Source organism: Homarus americanus, unplaced genomic scaffold (genome assembly GCF_018991925.1).
Source record: "Homarus americanus isolate GMGI-L3 unplaced genomic scaffold, GMGI_Hamer_2.0 scaffold52806, whole genome shotgun sequence".
NCBI lineage: Eukaryota > Metazoa > Arthropoda > Malacostraca > Decapoda > Nephropidae > Homarus > Homarus americanus.
The window spans coordinates 6991150-7008619 of record NW_024720773.1 but is presented as its reverse complement, the minus strand read 5'-3'; the positions used below and the strand labels follow the sequence as shown (position 1 = coordinate 7008619).

The window sequence follows — 17470 nt, the reverse complement described above, 5'->3', positions numbered from 1 at the left end:
TGTGTACCGCGCCATGTCTTCAGTTTGTGTGTGACAATGAGGCGGTGAGGAGGTGCTGGTCGAGGCTCCTTATATTTAACATACTTTTTTTTTGCAGATGGTAAGTTAACTTCTAGAAGGTTTATTTGACGGAATTGTAGAAATTTATAGTATATACAGGTGTTAATTCTTTGTGTTTGAAGTAGGTGGTGTATAAGTTTTAGTGTGGACATATGACAGTTGAATTTAAGTGGACTGCCACAAGGTATTGTCAAATGTGCGTCTTATCTCAATTTTCTAGCTAACATTTATATCTAGAATCCGTGATCATCCTCCATTATGTTATATTTTACACAGATGAAACCTTGACCTAGTGAAGCTGCGGGGTGAATGAAAATAATAAGTGTTTGTAACTTGTGTGGCAACTCGACGAAATTTGAAATTTTGTTGATAATCGTTTTTATAAGTGTTTTTAACCTGTATATGTATAACCTTCCTTATTTACTTGGATTATACATATTTTGTGTGCGAATGTATTGTCACAGGAAGCAGGTTGTCAGTTATAGTGTAAAAATTCGAGTTATCATCATTAATGTGTACTGTACGAGTAGCGTTGAGCCCCGCCATAATGATTTTAATGATTTTTCGTATAACCATTATACCCGAGAGCACTTTTAATGATCATCTTGATTATTTATGAAGTTGAAAGCAAAGAGGCGTGTGTGTGTGGCCGGGCGTGGGGTGGTGGGGGTGGAGGAGGCTGGTGGTGTGGAGTCAATGGCATCCTAGCCTACGCAATCTGGCCGCGTCCGACATCACTGGAATATCTCGGTGACCTCACAAAAACCTATGAGCCGAGATAATTCACGCTATATAATGTTTATCCTTCATGTGAGAGCTACCTTGTTATTTTACTTTATGAATGGACAAAATTATTACTGAAGCTATTGTACATAAAAAATAAACTCGTTTCTATTTGTACGAAGGCATTCACCCGCCAAGTTCGTGGTGTTCTGACGGCGGGGGGAACTCCTTTTGCCGTTCTCATGTTTAAAGGACTCGAGAATGTCATGACCTAATTAATGTATATTTTGTAATTGTACAGGAGTCTAGAGAGCTACTTAATATTACTGTTCCCCTTCGTGTGTTAGTGTGACTGAGATTCTGCAAGTGGCGCCTTTGATCCTCTTGAGCGACTGCCACATGCAGTATTAACTCCACCACTGACCACGCTTATTGTTACCACTGATTCTTGAGGCACTATGGACGTAGTTTTTCGGTACGACTAATTATCCAAATGAAGCCGCAATGAAGTCAAATAATGGTCCTACATGAATAAATCGGGCTGTGAATCACTTCTCGATTAGTATTTGGTGTCATAAAGTCACAAAAAATTGGTAAACTTAATTTAATCTGAGTTTGGTTAGGTTAGGTACATGTACTCGATCTATTAACTCAGATTAAATTAAGTTTACCAATTTTTTGTGACTTCGTGACACCAAATACCAGTCGAGAAGTGATTGGCAGTCCGATTTATTCATGTAGGACCATTATTTGACTTCATTGCGGCTTCATTTGGGTAATTAGTCGCTCCCTAGTTTTTTGTAACATTTAAAATTATGTATCTAGGTGTTAACAATGGTTTGGCTATTTACATTCATTCCTGTAGCGTTTAAACCATGGTTAGTTATTGTAATGTCACATTGGCTGGACAATATTTTTTCAGTATCGCAGTACTGTATACTATTAACATTAGAGATTCATCTTGGTGAAACAATTAGATGTTTAATCCTGGTTGTTAAAACAGTTCAACGATTTATCTTAGTATTGAAATAAATTGTCTAACTATTGATGCATTTAACTTTTCGTTGATAGTTGGCAAAACGTAAGTTACCTATTTATTGAAACATCTGAAACTGTAATCATCGTAGTTGAAATTGTCTTTCGTGTAAAGAAATATTTAAACTGGATTACTGCAATGTTTAAAACGGCATTTCCTACAAAAACACTTAAAGCATTTATATTTAAGCATCAAATTTTTTATAGGTATTCAGATATTTATACTGAACTGACAAAAAACAAATGGAGAAGTACTAAGATTAGCAAAAACATAAGCGAAATACTTGAATTGTACAGAAAAGGAAAAATTGGATACTTTGGTCATATAATTGGGGATAACACATGTTAATGGGCAAAGTTGAGGGGAGGAGGGCCAGGGAAAGGCAGAGACGGGTGTATGGATGAAATTAAAAACAAGATCCCAGGGAGATAGATTGGAAACCTTGGAGGATTTGTAAAAACAGCCCGGGAAAGTTTAGACTGGAGGACGGTGGTTGAGTTATTGAAACGTTATTTAAAGATTTACCTGTAAGTAATTATTCTGAATTGTTGAAACACTAAAATAAATTTAATATTGTAGAAATGTTTTAAACCAATATTTTTACTAGTAAGTATTTCAGTGGTGCTGTCTTTGAGGCTTAAGTATGGTGTGTATTTTGCTGAGTGCATTGATCCAAATCCAGAAGTTTTCGTCATGGAATTTTCAAAACTTTCCCATAATAGGAGTTTGTCCAATAATCTTGTATTTAATGGGTGTAAAATTAATAGTGCCTTTGTTAACATTCAGAGAGTCGAGAATTTTTCAGGATATCAGAAAATGTTACTTTATGTTTTATAATTTATCATTCATAAAATGAACCAAACTGTCCTTAGTAGATTACCTTGATTTATTTTATGGGTGATGAATTGTATAATGAAGCAGTACCAGATACTGTGCGTATGAAGTTAAGTCTTGTCATATGTCAGCAACGGTGCTTACTGTACTTCTTTTCCTTCTACCCACTCTAAATTTCACTTCTATGAGTCCGACAGAAGCATGCAATAATGAATATTTGCTAGGTTAACAGTATAGCCTATACAGTATAGTGTAGGGGTATCGAGATATTAATGTTGTCTAGCACTCAGGATGGAAGGAAACTCTAATGTGGTTTTCTTATATAATATAAGTTATATGATAGACAGTCTGGTGCTGGAGGTGCTTATTCAGGAAGATGGGCAGAATGAGAGTTGGTTGGTGAGGAAGCTCAGAGAAGGACAGCTGGTGGGTCGCCATGCTCGCTGGCGGGAGCGAGGACCGCCGGGCAGGCGAGGAGAAGCGAAGGCAGCCAGGCAGCGGCGGAGTCATGTTGGGAAAACCCAGAAAGTCGCCGGTGACTAGTTCTGTTGCTAAGATACGGTAACATCTGGTTGGTTGCTAGGGAAGGCGGTAGCAGGTGGTGGCTGTGACTACGCAGATGTAGGCAGTTGTAGGGGAGACGTCCACTACAATAGCTTTTGCAGGTTCCCCTCCATTGGGATACTTTTAACCAATATCCTTATTGTGAAAAAATGCTTATTTTAATATATATATATATATATGTATATATATATATATATATATATATATATATATATATATATATATATATATATATATATATATATATATATATATATATATATATATATATATATATATATATATATACTGATTGATTGATTCTTAAAATTTATTGACTTGCAGGTAACTACAGGTGAATTAGCATCACCATGAAGATACTGGGATACATCGTAGTGATTAAACGAAGTGGGGCAGATGGTACTCCATTCCCACTTACCAACACAAGTTGTATCATTGGTCGCAATCAGGACTGTGACATTAGGGTTCAGCTATGCAGTGTATCAAGGCTACACTGCCAGGTTGATGTGGACCCAAGTGGAAAGGTTGGTATTGTAGTGTATATACTGGTACTGCATGTTGTAACCTTAGAGCATTGGGGATTTATTAGTTTTGTGTTTATAACATTTTGATTGGGATCTCGCACATTCTTATACAAGTTTGTCAAAACTTCCTGCAATTCTTTACATCCCACCCAAAACATTCCAAACATAGTGTCATACACATCCTGTACTGTAGAGTCGGCATACTATGCAATCTCTTGGAAATTTATTCAAATGCCTGGAATGGGGGGATTTTTCTTGGAATGCTAAAAAAATTCTGAGAAATTTTAAGTTTCTGGGATCAGCGATTCTGGCTAATGGGGAGAATACTTTAAATTGTAATATCCTGAAAGACATTGAAACATTGCAACATTTGACCCAGTAATAGAACAATGCACTGACAAATTATTTGGCCCACTATTTTGGATTACACTCCAGATGTTGGCCACCAGAAACTGATATCAGTGATATAAGAAGAGTGTCACACAAGGAGTTGCCAGTAATTAAATAACTTTTCTTGGGGTTCTTGGTAGTGTTTGATTACTGCAGAGGACAATTAAAGGGATTGGGTAAGACAGTGACGAGTCTACACTTTAAAAAAAAAATCTGAGTCAAAGGTTTTCACCTTGGAAAAATGCAGTGTTGGTCTAATTTTGTAGCTTTTTCACCATAGATTAAGGGTGTAATAGTGTAAAAAAGAAAATATGGCCACAAATGCAGCAATACAGTATACATAAATAAAAATGTACTAATATCTCATCAATGTTACTACTATTGTTAGATGACTACTATAACACTTACAATGACTGCTGAAATTTTTTTAGTACAGCCAAATCCAGGACTTGGTCTCATGATATTTGCAGTAGTGCACTGTTTGGGACCAAGGTCACTTGTATACTGTAGTACCGTACAGTACCAGCAAATGTGTGGAATAAATAAATAAAAAAATACCTCAGCCGGTTGGCAATTGTTTCACTATATGCAGGACACGGAAGATTGGAGCAGCTGAGATCCTCATGCTAACTGCCGTGCACGTAAGAAATGCTTATGCCTTTATGTTTTTTACTTTATGGCAATTGGGGTAAAAAAAGAAGAAAATTGTGCATACGTACCTGATGTTATGAGTTAAAAATACAATAACACAGTATACGGCTTAGCCTGCTATTCCAGACACCGCACGTTAACTCCTGCGGACGTAAGAAATGTTTTTGACCTTACGATAACCATTTATTTTATTAGTATTTTGCACATTATGTATGAACAATTGGGTGTGCATGTAACAAGAAAAAATTGGTAAATGCATATTACAGTAACCATGGAATTTGGAGAAAAAAAGTGGGTTTTGATGTAATTAGTTCAAATTTGACCTTCGTTTTTGTCGGAAATCGCTCATTTGTGATTTAGCCCCCCCCCCCCCATAATAGTTCTATCGATTGCGTGTTCTGAATTCATGGTACTCTGTGTCTACTAACTTGTACCATAGAACCAAACTAAACTTTACCTAACCCCCTACCCTGGACCCCAAAATGCTATGTAATAACCCTAAAGTCGCGTGGTCAGCCTCCATGAGAATATAAATACTGTAGCCGTTAGAGTATTTCTTACCTTACTCCGAGTCTGAGTCATAGACCAGATTGCATCGTGTGTTCCTCTGTTCTCTGAAGTTTCCTTATTTTTAGATTGAAATACACAAAAAACTTCCATTAACGAAATCCTATCCAGCACATAATGTCTCCATGTTGCAGGTGATGATAAATGTCCCGCATCCTAGCACCCACGCTGAATATTAAACGCTAATTGGTTGAATCAAAGTTTTTATTATTGTTATTGACTGCCGCCCCCTGCCCTAGATTTGATTGGTTGCGGCCAGCCCCGATTTGATTGACGGCTGTCCCCCGACACATGCGCGGAAGGTAAGCGAACGTACGAACTCAAACAATTTGAGCAACATCGTAGGGACAACGGGTGCTCTGATTTTATTCTTTTTAAAATTCAATAACTATCTTATTATTGATTTGCGATGGAAGTGTAATATAAGAAAATGATTATAGTAAAATAGTTCTATTGATTGAGTGTAGTGAGTTTCCGTAATTCTGTGGTTGCTGTAAACTGCATCATTACCAAAAAATCATATCTGCCCAATATTACTAACTGAAAGATGATAATAATAACAGCTTGGCCTTGTGGGGAGGAGGCTAGGGGGATGTGCTGTAGCTACAGGAACAGTTTAGCTTGGTGACTTGCCAAGTCCATACATGTTCACTGCACATAAATACACACTTATACTCTTCATATTTCTAATTTTATAGCATCACATTTTTCGATATATAGGTACACGTCATATACAGGCAGTCCCTGGGTTACAAACATCCAGCAATGTGAACGGGGTTAAACTTTAAATTTACAGTATTTTATTTACCAGATGACTGATATTTTTACTTTCATTTACTGTACTGTATTTTGTCATTTCGACTTGCGTAAATTTTTTTACTTGAGAATGCCCCCAGGAATGGAACTCGTTTGTAACCCGGGGACTGCCTGTAATGCATTAAAATAACAACGATAACATAAAAACAATGAAAATGAACACTGTGTGCAAGTTAGTGAGTGTGTGTGTGTGTGTGTGTGTGTGTGTGTGTGTGTGTGTGTGTGTGTGTGTGTATGTATGTATGTATGTATGTATGTATGACTTGTAAATGGGTGTAGACATTTAAACTCACTGGTCTGTACTCCATTACCATATGAAAAATTTTAGAACGCTGTGTTTTTTCACGCTGCAGTTTGGAAGTACAGTATACATACAGGTACAGGCATGGGGTGAGTATCTCACGTGCATGCTCCGTGTGAATGGGCTCACTGAACTTCATTCATTTCTAAACTGCATAGAAAAAACATGCTCGTGTGAAGTGGGCCTTACAGTGACATATGAGAGAACAGTCTGAAATATTGCTGTAAGTTGTTGTAATTTGCAAATATCATATAGGGGTGTTAAAACATCAATTGCAAATAGCGAGCTATTCCCGTATGCTAACACCCGAGTATTAAGAGATTGCAGTTTCTGGTTTTTGAGGTATGATAAGCAGGTACCTCATGAATGGGACTATTGGGACATACTCCCACCTTTTTCTTCTTCAGGTTGCAATTTTTACTCAATGGGGAGTATCATATCTAATGAATTACTGTGAATGGAAAGAAGGGGTTGGCTAGTTTAGTATGAGGTTATACTGTATACCATTATGTCTATAGATTACCTTGGATATACAGTATCTTATATTTATACCCTATGTTCAATGCTGTATACTGTATATTTTGATATTTTTATTTTGTTTTCAGGCATATGTTACAAATCTTAGCCAAACACTGTCTACACTCCTGAATGACTCTCCCTTGGCTGCAGATGAGATTAGTGTTTTGAGGCACAAAGATATTATCACTGTGTCAGAAAGGCAATTTAGATGGGAATATCCAGAAGGTTCCATCCTTGCTGTTTCCACCAATCAGCTGCAAGATTACAAGATATTGTCTCCCAATCTCAAGTCTCCTATCAGTAATCATAACCTAAGTGGCAGTAAGTACTGTATAGTCAGTTGCAGAATTAGTTTTGTTCACTTTATTGTAATATTTATCCAAATGAAACAATATATATTTGATTACTATGTTTGTGCAATTATTAAAACAATTGTTATATTGCTGAGCTAGGACTATCTGTTTGCAGGTCTATCTGATGGGGAAAAGCGTAAAAATTCAGATGAAGATTTTGAAGAGTTGCCCGATTCAAAGAGGAAGAGGGTCTCATTTGGCCCACAGCTCAATCCAGAGCATTTTTCTCAACTGTTACCTCCTGACACACCAATCAGCAAGGGAGAGAAGCCTAATACCCGTACTTTGTTAAATTTCTCAGATACTCCTCAAGCAAGTCCTAGCCGAAAATCAAAACGCATATCTATTGCTCCACTTAATGTTTGTATTGCAGAAGAAAGTGGAATTGATACCCCAACCAAGAGCCTCTTGCGGAGACGTAGTCCCACACCAGTAAAACCATACTTAGCGCGTAGTCTTGGACTTCTTTTTCCAAAGACGATCAATGAGGAATCTTCAAACATTCAAAATTCTAAAGATGATTCTCCAAATCAGAAACCTTTTCCAAAACTTGAACCAGTGGCAAATAGTCCCACAAAGGATAGAGGTCCGCTGAAAAATTTGCCTGAAAAATCAAGAGATGAAACTTCTAAGTTGGTATCTCCCAAGAGCCTCCGTGCCAAGATGAATCTCAATGTAGTTTCAGTAACCTTCAAATCCCAAGAACCAGACTCTCCTCAAAATTGTGCTCTCTTAAAAGTTAATTCCCCAGCAGCTTCACCCCAAGCCTTGGAGACGCCCAGTAAGCGTTCTGCCCAAGATGAATCAAGGTCTAAAACTCCCGAAATGCTGGCAAAATTCCCCTCAACCTCTGAGAATGAAATGTCCTATGATGATGATATACTCAACATTTCTCCAAAGAAAGTGACAAGAGACAATACTCCTCCCAAGACTTCACTAACACCTGAATCTTCATCCAAGGAGAGAGCATCACCTAAAACTTCTTACGTGAAAGCAAAAGTTACCCCCAAGAAACTATCGTCCCCGAAGGTTTCCCCCAAGAAAGTAACATCACCCAAAGCTACTCCCAAGAAAATAACCTCGCCCAAAGCTACTCCCAAGAAAGTAGCATCACCCAAAGCTACCCCCAAGAAAGTAACATCACCCAAAGCTACCCCCAAGAAAGTGGCATCATTCAAAGTTACTCCCAGGAAAGTAGCGTCACCCAAAGCTACCCCCAAGAAAATAACCTCGCCCAAAGCTACCCCCAAGAAAGTAGCATCACCCAAAACTACTCCCAAGAAAGTCACATCTCCCAAGGCTACTCCCAAGAAAGTAGCATCACCGAAAGCTACCCCCAAGAAAGTAATATCATCTAAACTTACCCCTAAGAAAGCAACAACACCCAAAGCATTTCTGAGAAGGGTAACACCATTCAGAGTTAGTCCTAAAGAGAAATTATCCCCAAAGAAAATAGCCTCACCTGTGTCATCTCCCAGAAAGGCTGACTCACTTGTGTCATCTCCCGGGAAGACTGAATCACCTGTGTCATCTCCCGGGAAGACTGACTCGCTTGTGTCATCTCCCGGGAAGACTGAATCACCTGTGTCATCTCCCAGAAAGGCTGACTCACTTGTGTCATCTCCCGGGAAGGCTGATTCACCTGTATCATCTCCCAGAAAGGCTGACTCACTTGTGTCATCTCCCTGGAAGGCTGAATCACCTGTGTCATCTCCCGGGAAGGCTGACTCGCTTGTGTCATCTCCCAGGAAGGTTCAATCACTTGTGTCATCTCCCTGGAAGGCTGAATCACTTGTGTCATCTACCGGGAAGGCTGAATCACCTGTATCATCTCCCAGAAAGGCTGACTCACTTGTGTCATCTCCCGGGAAGGCTGATTCACCTGTATCATCTCCCAGAAAGGCTGACTCACTTGTGTCATCTCCCAGGAAGGCTGATTCACCTGTGTCATCTCCCGGGAAGGCTGATTCACCTGTGTCATCTCTCAGGAAGGCTGACTCACTTGTGTCATCTCCCAGGAAGGCTAAATCACCTGTGTCATCTCCCAGGAAGGCTGACTCACTTGTGTCATCTCCAAGGAAGGCTAAATCACCTGTGTCATCTCCCAGGAAGGCTGACTCACTTGTGTCATCTCCCAGGAAGGCTGAATCATTCTGTGTCATCTCCCAGGAAGGCTGAATCACTGTCATCTCCCAGGAAAGGCTGAATCAACTGTGTCATCTCCCGGAAGGCTGAATCAACTGTGTCATCTCCCAGGATGGCTGAATTGCCTGTGTCATCTCCCAGGAAGGCTGAATCGCTCGCGCCATCTCCCAGGAAGGCTGAATTGCTCTGTGTCATCTCCCAGGAAGGCTGACTCACCTGTGTCATCTCCCAGGAAGGCTGAATTGCCTGTGTCATCTCCCAGGAAGGCTGAATCGCCTCGTCCATCTCCCAGGAAGGCTGAATCGATCTCCGGAAGGCTGGAATCACCCGTCATCTCCCAGGAAGGCTGAATCGCCTCATCTCCCAGGAAGGCACCTATCTCCCAGAAGGCTGAATCGCCTCGTCATCTCCCAGGAAGGCTGAATCAGGAAGGCTGAATCACCCGCGCCATCTCCCAGGAAGGCTGAATTGTCTCATGCTGAATCACATCTCCAGGAAGGCTGAATCACCTGCGCCATCTCCCAGGAAGGCTGAATCATCTCCCAGAAGGCTGAATCGTCATCTCCCAGGAAGGCTGAATCACCTCGGCCATCTCCCAGGAAGGCTGAATCACTTGTGTCATCTCCCAGGAAGGCTGGAATGAATCGCCTGTGTCATCTCCCAGGAAGGCTGAATCGCCTGCGTCATCTCCTAGGAAGGTTGAATCACCTGTGTCATCTCCCAGGAAGGCTGAATCACCTGTGTCATCTCCCAGGAAGGCTGAATCACCTGCGTCATCTCCCAGGAAGGCTGAATCACCTGCGTCATCTCCCAGGAAGGCTGAATCACCTGTGTCATCTCCCAGGAAGGCTGAATCACCTGCGTCATCTCCCAGGAAGGCTGAATCACCTGCGTCATCTCCCAGGATGATGACTCGGGTTGCAGTTACACCCAAAAGTGTACGAAGACGGCTGGCAACTCCTACAAAGACACTAACCGTTCAAAAGAGTCCAGCAGACACTACAGGGAATTCTCTAGTTAAGTCACCACGGGGTGCAAAGAGAAAAGCAAGCTTGATCCCACAGCCACATATATCCAAGAAAATAAGAATGGGAGCTGCTACTCCAAAATCAGGTAATTATTGCATTATATGCTTCTGTGTTAAGGCATTTTTTCTTTTTGGGGGGAGGATTATGCTTGCTTCAAGTGTGGTGTATTTTTTGATTGCTCCAAGGTGAAGAATAAGGAAAGTGTATGGAAACTGTCAAGATAGAATTTTTTCATAGTTTATTATTATGAGAGATGTTACTAAACATAACCCCCACATGGTAAGGCCCTGCTGTACCTACATTAAAATAACAACAAAGCAGAGTTTAAGAACACAGAGTACAGTACAATATATGTACTGTATACATTAACAGTGTAAAAATTCACATATGAAACTGATGTTGAAGATAGTTGATATATGGATTTGTTGTAACCTGTCTTTACAGAACGTAAGACCAGAACTCCCAAGAGTAAAACACCAGCAAACCCAAAGAAATCATTTGCCGATGCATTGAAAAAGGGTCTCATGACTAATGGTATACCGGCCTCCAGGGCGGAGCGCACAAAGCAGGTGGTACCGAGAGCTAGAATTGCGAGGTCCAAGAGAAAGTCTACTACGGGAGCAGCAAAAATGCCTGAAAATATGTTTTCTACGGTAGGTTTTGGATGTTCTTACCATTTCTGTCTTTACCCGTTTCACTTGTTAACTCCGCCAAATTTCGTCACTGCACATTTGTTCATGTTCACTTTAATTTTTCTTGTCGTATCCTCACAAGCTCTCACTAACACTGAGGTGAGATCCTGAGGAAATCCACATTTGTGCAGAAAGATGTTAAGTGCTTAGATATTTTATTTTGTTTTTTACTTCATAATTTTTCTTAAATGAATAGCTGTTGTCACCATCTTGGCATCATTTTAATTGCTCATTTAATATTTTTTGCATTTGTCTTTGTACCGTTTTTGAACCTGGTGATCATTATCCAGTATGAAATATAGTGCATTTTCAGGTTCATTTCTGTGTATGTTAATTTTAAAATATCCAAGTTCTAATGAGGACTGTCTTTCTCCAGGAGGTACCAAAAAGTTTTGAGTTTGGAAAGATGACAATGGGCCATGCTAACTCTCCCGCCCCAATATTCATCCACAAGAAAACTAGCAAGACTCCAAAACTATTTCGGAAGGGTCGCAAGGGTCTACTAAAAGCTGGTTCAATAGGCGGTAGCAGTAGCACTGGATATAATGAAAACCTGGAAGGATTAGATGTACTAATGGCTAGTCCAGAGGTTCAAGGGGAAAAGCATGTGGCTGTTGAATTAATGAAATCCTTGAGCGAGTCCCCAACCACACCAGCTAGAATGAACCACATTCCTCAATCTACTAGCCGAAGATCTTTGTCACGAATCAGCACTTCAACATCTTTTACTAACATGACCAACTTTGATTTTTCTTCGGTTGAGACTCCAAATGTAACAGAGGATAAATTCATATCCCCTCTTGCCACTCCTGTCATTTCTAGTAAGACTCCAGAGCGTTTGCTCAGAAGTGGCAAGTCAATGGTACTGTCTCCAGAAGTTTTGCAATTAGACTCTGATGCAACTACTTTTGATTTTGAAAATGCCCAAACACCTGAAGTTTCTCAGGTTGATTTTGTTTCACCAGTGAGTACAAGATCTAACCATTCATCTCCAAAGACAAATGAAGAAAATAGCAACAGTGTCCCTGAAGCAAAGAGATTACTTCGTACTCCAAGAGCTGCAGCTTCAACACCCAAGGTTGATTACAGAGAACTTAGCGGTATTACAACTATATACGAAACGCCTTGTGACAATGATTCTGTTGATGCAGAAGCAATAGCTGAAGATGGTATGCAGCTTGGAACTCAAAGGCCATTGTCAGAGAGTCCAAAGGCTAATTACACAGATGTAATAGGTGTAAGGAAACTAATGAAAACAGCAAAAGCAGCTGTTCCTAGGCACCAAGCAGAAGATGCACATATTTTAGGAATAAGAAAAATACTCCGAACTCCAAAACCTTTAACAGAAAGTCCTAAGGCAGATTATACCCATGTTTCTGGTATAAAGAAGCTTTTAAAAACTCCTAATGTGACTTCTGATACTCCAAAACCAGACTATACAGATGTTGCTGGAGTCAGAAAACTAATGAAGACTCCAAAAGTGTCAGTTATGAAACATAAAGTTGACGATTCCCACATCACTGGAATAAGAAAGATACTCCGTACTCCAGGACTCTCTCCAGAAAGTCCAAAAGCAGATTATACAAATGTTGCTGGTGTGAAAGGGATTATGAAAACCCCTAAAGCAACATCTCCACCTCCAGTTACAGCAGATTACACTAATGTTGCTGGAATGAAGAGGCTGCTAAGAACACCAAACCACACAAATGAATTGGAGCCTATTTGTGATTATACTGAAATTCAGGGTCTTCAGAAACTCTTCAGGTCTCCAAGGAGAAACCCAGAAAACCAGGAAATTTTTGCAGATTATTGTGAACCAGGTGGATTGAAGAAACTCCTTACAACGCCAAGACAAAGGGAGGCAAGTCCCTTATCAGATTATACTAATGTGGCAGGTGCGAAAAAACTTCTTGTTACACCACACACACCTGTAAATTCGCCAGAGGCTGATTATACAAATGTTCATGGAATTAGAGCATTGATGAGAACACCCAAAGTTCTTAATAAATCTCTTGAAGTAGATTTTGAGGGACTGGACCAGCTTTTGAAGACACCACTATCAGATCATACCAACATGGTAATAAGCAAAGTTGTTGAATTGGTACAACAGTCCTCTACTCCAGGTTCTGGTAGGAAGCTGCGTAGCTCTCCAAAGGTTATTACCCCAGCCACAAGCTCTCCATCTGAAAACATCCCGCCTGCAGGAGTCAAAGAAATAATGGATGTAATAAATAAGGAGATAGAAGGTGGAGATATCACACCTCGGAGATCTAAGAGAAACGCCAAGGTTGATGTACAAGAGACCAATATACCTGTTAGGCGTGGAAGATCACGAAAGGGGGTGGATAAAAATACTGACAGTTCTCCTAATCATATTGCCGCTTGTGTACTGGAGTTAATTGAAGCGTCTCCCGTTGTACCAAAACGTAGTTTGAGATCAAAGAAAGATGTCCGTTTATCAGATGAAAACCCTGTGACAAAGAAAAAATCGGGGAAGAGTCGAAAGATCAGCAAGGAGGAAACTCAAGACATGGACATGATAAATAAGGCAGGTCCCGTTCAGGTTCAAGATGAATCTACCATTGACATAGAATCAATGGAAGAATCTTCTAAGATAAAGGAAGTCACAGAGGATGGCTTGCCAGATTTACTGCCGACCAGAACACGAAATCGTAGACAGGCCAAATCTCAGAGTAGAAAGAGAATCCAAACAAAAACGGATGTTGTGAAGAAGTCTACCAAACAGGCTTTGCTGGTTGTGCCAGAAACAGTAAGAAGCGTGTCATTGGATAAAACACAGGATGACGAGGGAGGGGAACTAATGCCTGAAGCATCTGCTTCAACTCAGGAGAGAAGAAACCCGGTGGATTCTCTTCCTCAAGATGAAGAGACAAAGGTAGAAATCCCAATTCGAAGCAGCCGGGGGAGAAGGAAGGCAGTTGTAGTGAGTAATTCCTCAACAAAGGTTCAACTAAAGTGTGACGATAATACTGAAGCAGTAAAGGTAGATTCAGGCATCATCTTAGAAACTCCTGAACCTACAGCTCCAAAGATGAGAAAGACCAGGGCACGAGGTGGAGTAAAAAAAACAGAGGTAGGCTCCCGAGCTGAGCAGGCACCAGAGGAAGATAGAGTATCTGTGAGAAGCAGGAGGAGGAAGGCTGTGACCGAACTTGAAATACTCTCAACCAAAGGAGAATTGGATAATAATAAAAGGTCACCCAGTCCACAGGATAAAAATAAAAGTACATCTGGCTCATCAGATGAGCAAGGAGTGCGAACTACACGCAGGGGGCGCACACGGGGCCACAAAATACTAGAAGAACCAGTGCCAGAACTTCCACTCACTAGAAGGAAAAGAGTTGTTAAATCAAATGCCCAGACAACACAAGAAGTAGTAGTGGCTCTGGACATTGTGCAGGAAGAAATTGACCTTGCATCAAAAGATACAGAGAGTGATGATAAAACTACACTGGAAGAAATTGTGAAGTCATCATCTAAAGCCAACAAGAACAAGTCCCAGAAGAATGAAGACAATGGGCATGAAGTGACTGAACATAAGACAAGCAGCAAAAATGACAATACACCTGTGGAAACACCTAAGCGTAAACGAAGAGCTGTTGTGACAACAGATGAGTAAGTTTGTGCTTTTAATTGCTTTTGAAATGCTTCTTTGGTTATTCTCAGATATTTGAAATAAATTAGTTGCTATCAAAGGATTTTGCTATGTAAATCTCATTTCTTTTTCATTTCAACAGGGTGGACACCACACCAATCACACGGTCAAGACGTAAACTCATGGAAAAGGAGTCTGAGTAAGTAACAATGACTGATTTTTCAAGCTGTTGTGAAACCTCATTCTACGGTTTTTTGAGTGAAAATTATTTGTAAGCCACAATCTGTCATGTTAACATTATTTATTATATATTTATGAATCTCATTGTTGTATTCTATCAACAGGTTGGAAACTACACCTGTCACAAGGTCAAGACTTAAAAATACAAAACCAGTGGCTGTGACTGAGTAAGTAATATTTTTTAAGGTTTGTGAAAGCCTATTGTACTCAATTTTCTAGCAGAGTTTTACAGTCTGGTTAACACAGGGATGTGCAACTGAGCCATTTTGTTAATATGTGCTTGAAGTGAGGCAGTGCTGTTTACCAGTATTGTTGGTGATAACCAATTTGTGCTACATCAAATTCTAATGGGATTTTCTAGACTGTAGAAAGTTTACTGAGGTGAGGTGTGGTGTCAGAACCATATTAGTTCAAAGGATTGAAGAATTTGTACACTATATCAATTGACCGAGTTTAACTTCTCTTTGCAGGATGAGACGGACTCGTTCTCGAAAGTAAGCTGCTGCTGTCAGCAAAGAGTACAATGCTTTCATAAGTACCTGGCTACATTATTTATAATGTGTGATTGGAATTCTTCATTTTCTGTCTGAATTCTGTTTTCTTCTGTGCATTTGTATATACTGTATTGTATTTCAAAGAATGGGCTTAATAATTTTATTTTGTAGGTTAGTTTTAAATGGTATACAGTACTGTATAAGAAATAAAAGTTAAGCTTAGTTATTTAGAGAAGTAATTTTGTTGTTGACAAGTAAAACTTAACTGGCAGAGGTGAAAAAATATCTGCTTGTGTGAGGTCACTGGTTCTTTTTGCTGTTTTTTTATTTGAATTGAATGTTAGTACTGTATGAAAAAGTGCAAGAATAAATAATTTTGGGGGTTTTGTATTTTAAGTTTAGTAATGTCGAGAGACAAAAAATAATTAAGTGCATGTACTGTAGATAGCATAAATTAAATATTTGATATAAGAATGTTATCATCAAGCCAAAACCAGTAACTTTTAAAGGAAATAAGGTTTATTGCATCAAATCAGTACAGTGGGGTATGCTATAACGAATGGATCCTACTACGAATATTCCTATAACGAACGGTTTTACCTATAAAATTGAGAATGCTATAACTAACGAAACTCCTACAATGAACATTATTTAAAAAAAATTAATTTTTTTTTTTTTTTATTACAAGTATTAATGATACTCTTTATTTCAGGGGTTTAGATGCATATTTATGCACTTTTTTACAATTTTATATTATATTTTTCAGTGTTAAATGGTTGTATTTGGGGGCCTGGAACGTATTAATCCTATAACGAACAAATGCCATAACGAACAAGGTTCTAGAACCAATTAGATTCGTTATAGCATACCCCACTGTACATGTTTTTGGGAGACTCCTGCTTTAAATTTCAGTTTTTTTATTTTAAAGAAATATATATATTGCCTTTAATTAACATGATATATATATATATATATATATATATATATATATATATAAAATCATCTATCCCTGTGTTGTTATTAAAGAAAATTTATTACAGGTACTAGGCATTTGCACTTCTAATACCGGAAGGCCCCAAACTTAATTCATTAATACCTGTACTATAAATAGTAAATTTCAATACTTTGTCTCCACTTCAAATTTTGTATTTTTTTTTTAATACATTTGTACTGTTTTACTTGGTCTTTCCTTTTAACATACACTTGTAATTTTTATCCTATAAACACTCAAAAAATCTATTGTGATGTATATATGACTGTTAGCAACAAAACTGATGCCTTTGCCTTATCTTAATTATTACTTGTGCCACAATCCTTTATCTACTTTACAGATCACTTACATTCAGTTGCTTAAATAAAATCACTGGACCAATGTGCATTTCTTTTTACTGTACTAAAGTGTGTGCATATACTGTACTGTATACAATGTTATACATTATATAATAATCGCTTTAAGTGATATTGTCATAATGGTATTTGTCACTTTTTAAGTGACGGGAATTTTCTGAAGTACGTTGCTGTTTGTTTTTCATTTACAAGTGTATATATACGTATACAAATATATAGTTATGATGAGAAGCATGATTAAGAGCTCCCGAGAGAGAGAAATGTTCTTTCTTCTCTGACCAGTGAGATATGTCTAAGGGTGTAAAAACCAGTAAGTTTGACAACTGTGAACAGAGGTTATTGATGTCCTTGTTATACAGGCAGTCCCCAAGTTACAACTGTCTGACTTACAATTATCCACACTTATGAATGGGATCCCAATACATTCATACCAAAATCTTGTAATTAAAATCCCTTTTTTTTCACTATGTATTCTTATAATTCTATTTTGTTTAACATCACTATTTACATTATTTGTTATGTATAGGATATTATTGTTGTTTAGTGTCGACAGGGTTGTGCTTTAATCTA

At 38.9% G+C, this 17470-nt stretch overlaps 1 protein-coding gene across 1 annotated transcript; it reads left to right on the top strand.

The window, feature by feature from the left end:
• The first annotated feature begins 9 nt into the window (after window positions 1-9).
• On the top strand, window positions 10-16204 carry LOC121861139 (mucin-17-like). The gene is made up of 10 exons (XM_042358705.1): window positions 10-100; window positions 3542-3741; window positions 7072-7306; window positions 7454-9511; window positions 10090-10596; window positions 10956-11164; window positions 11580-14839; window positions 14962-15018; window positions 15164-15226; window positions 15530-16204. Exons 2-10 carry the CDS (start codon window positions 3568-3570, stop codon window positions 15555-15557), a joined length of 6591 nt encoding a protein of 2196 aa, XP_042214639.1. The 5' UTR covers window positions 10-100; window positions 3542-3567; the 3' UTR covers window positions 15558-16204.
• Window positions 16205-17470: the final 1266 nt, after the last annotated feature.

Bases quoted from the DNA above. Each gene is read 5' to 3' on its own strand.
- LOC121861139 (XM_042358705.1), top strand. From the start codon at position 3,568: ATGAAGATACTGGGATACATCGTAGTGATTAAACGAAGTGGGGCAGAT. The intron at 3,742-7,071 runs GTTGGTATTGTA...TTTTGTTTTCAG, and splicing joins ATGTGGACCCAAGTGGAAAG to GCATATGTTACAAATCTTAG. The intron at 7,307-7,453 runs GTAAGTACTGTA...ATCTGTTTGCAG, and splicing joins TAATCATAACCTAAGTGGCA to GTCTATCTGATGGGGAAAAG.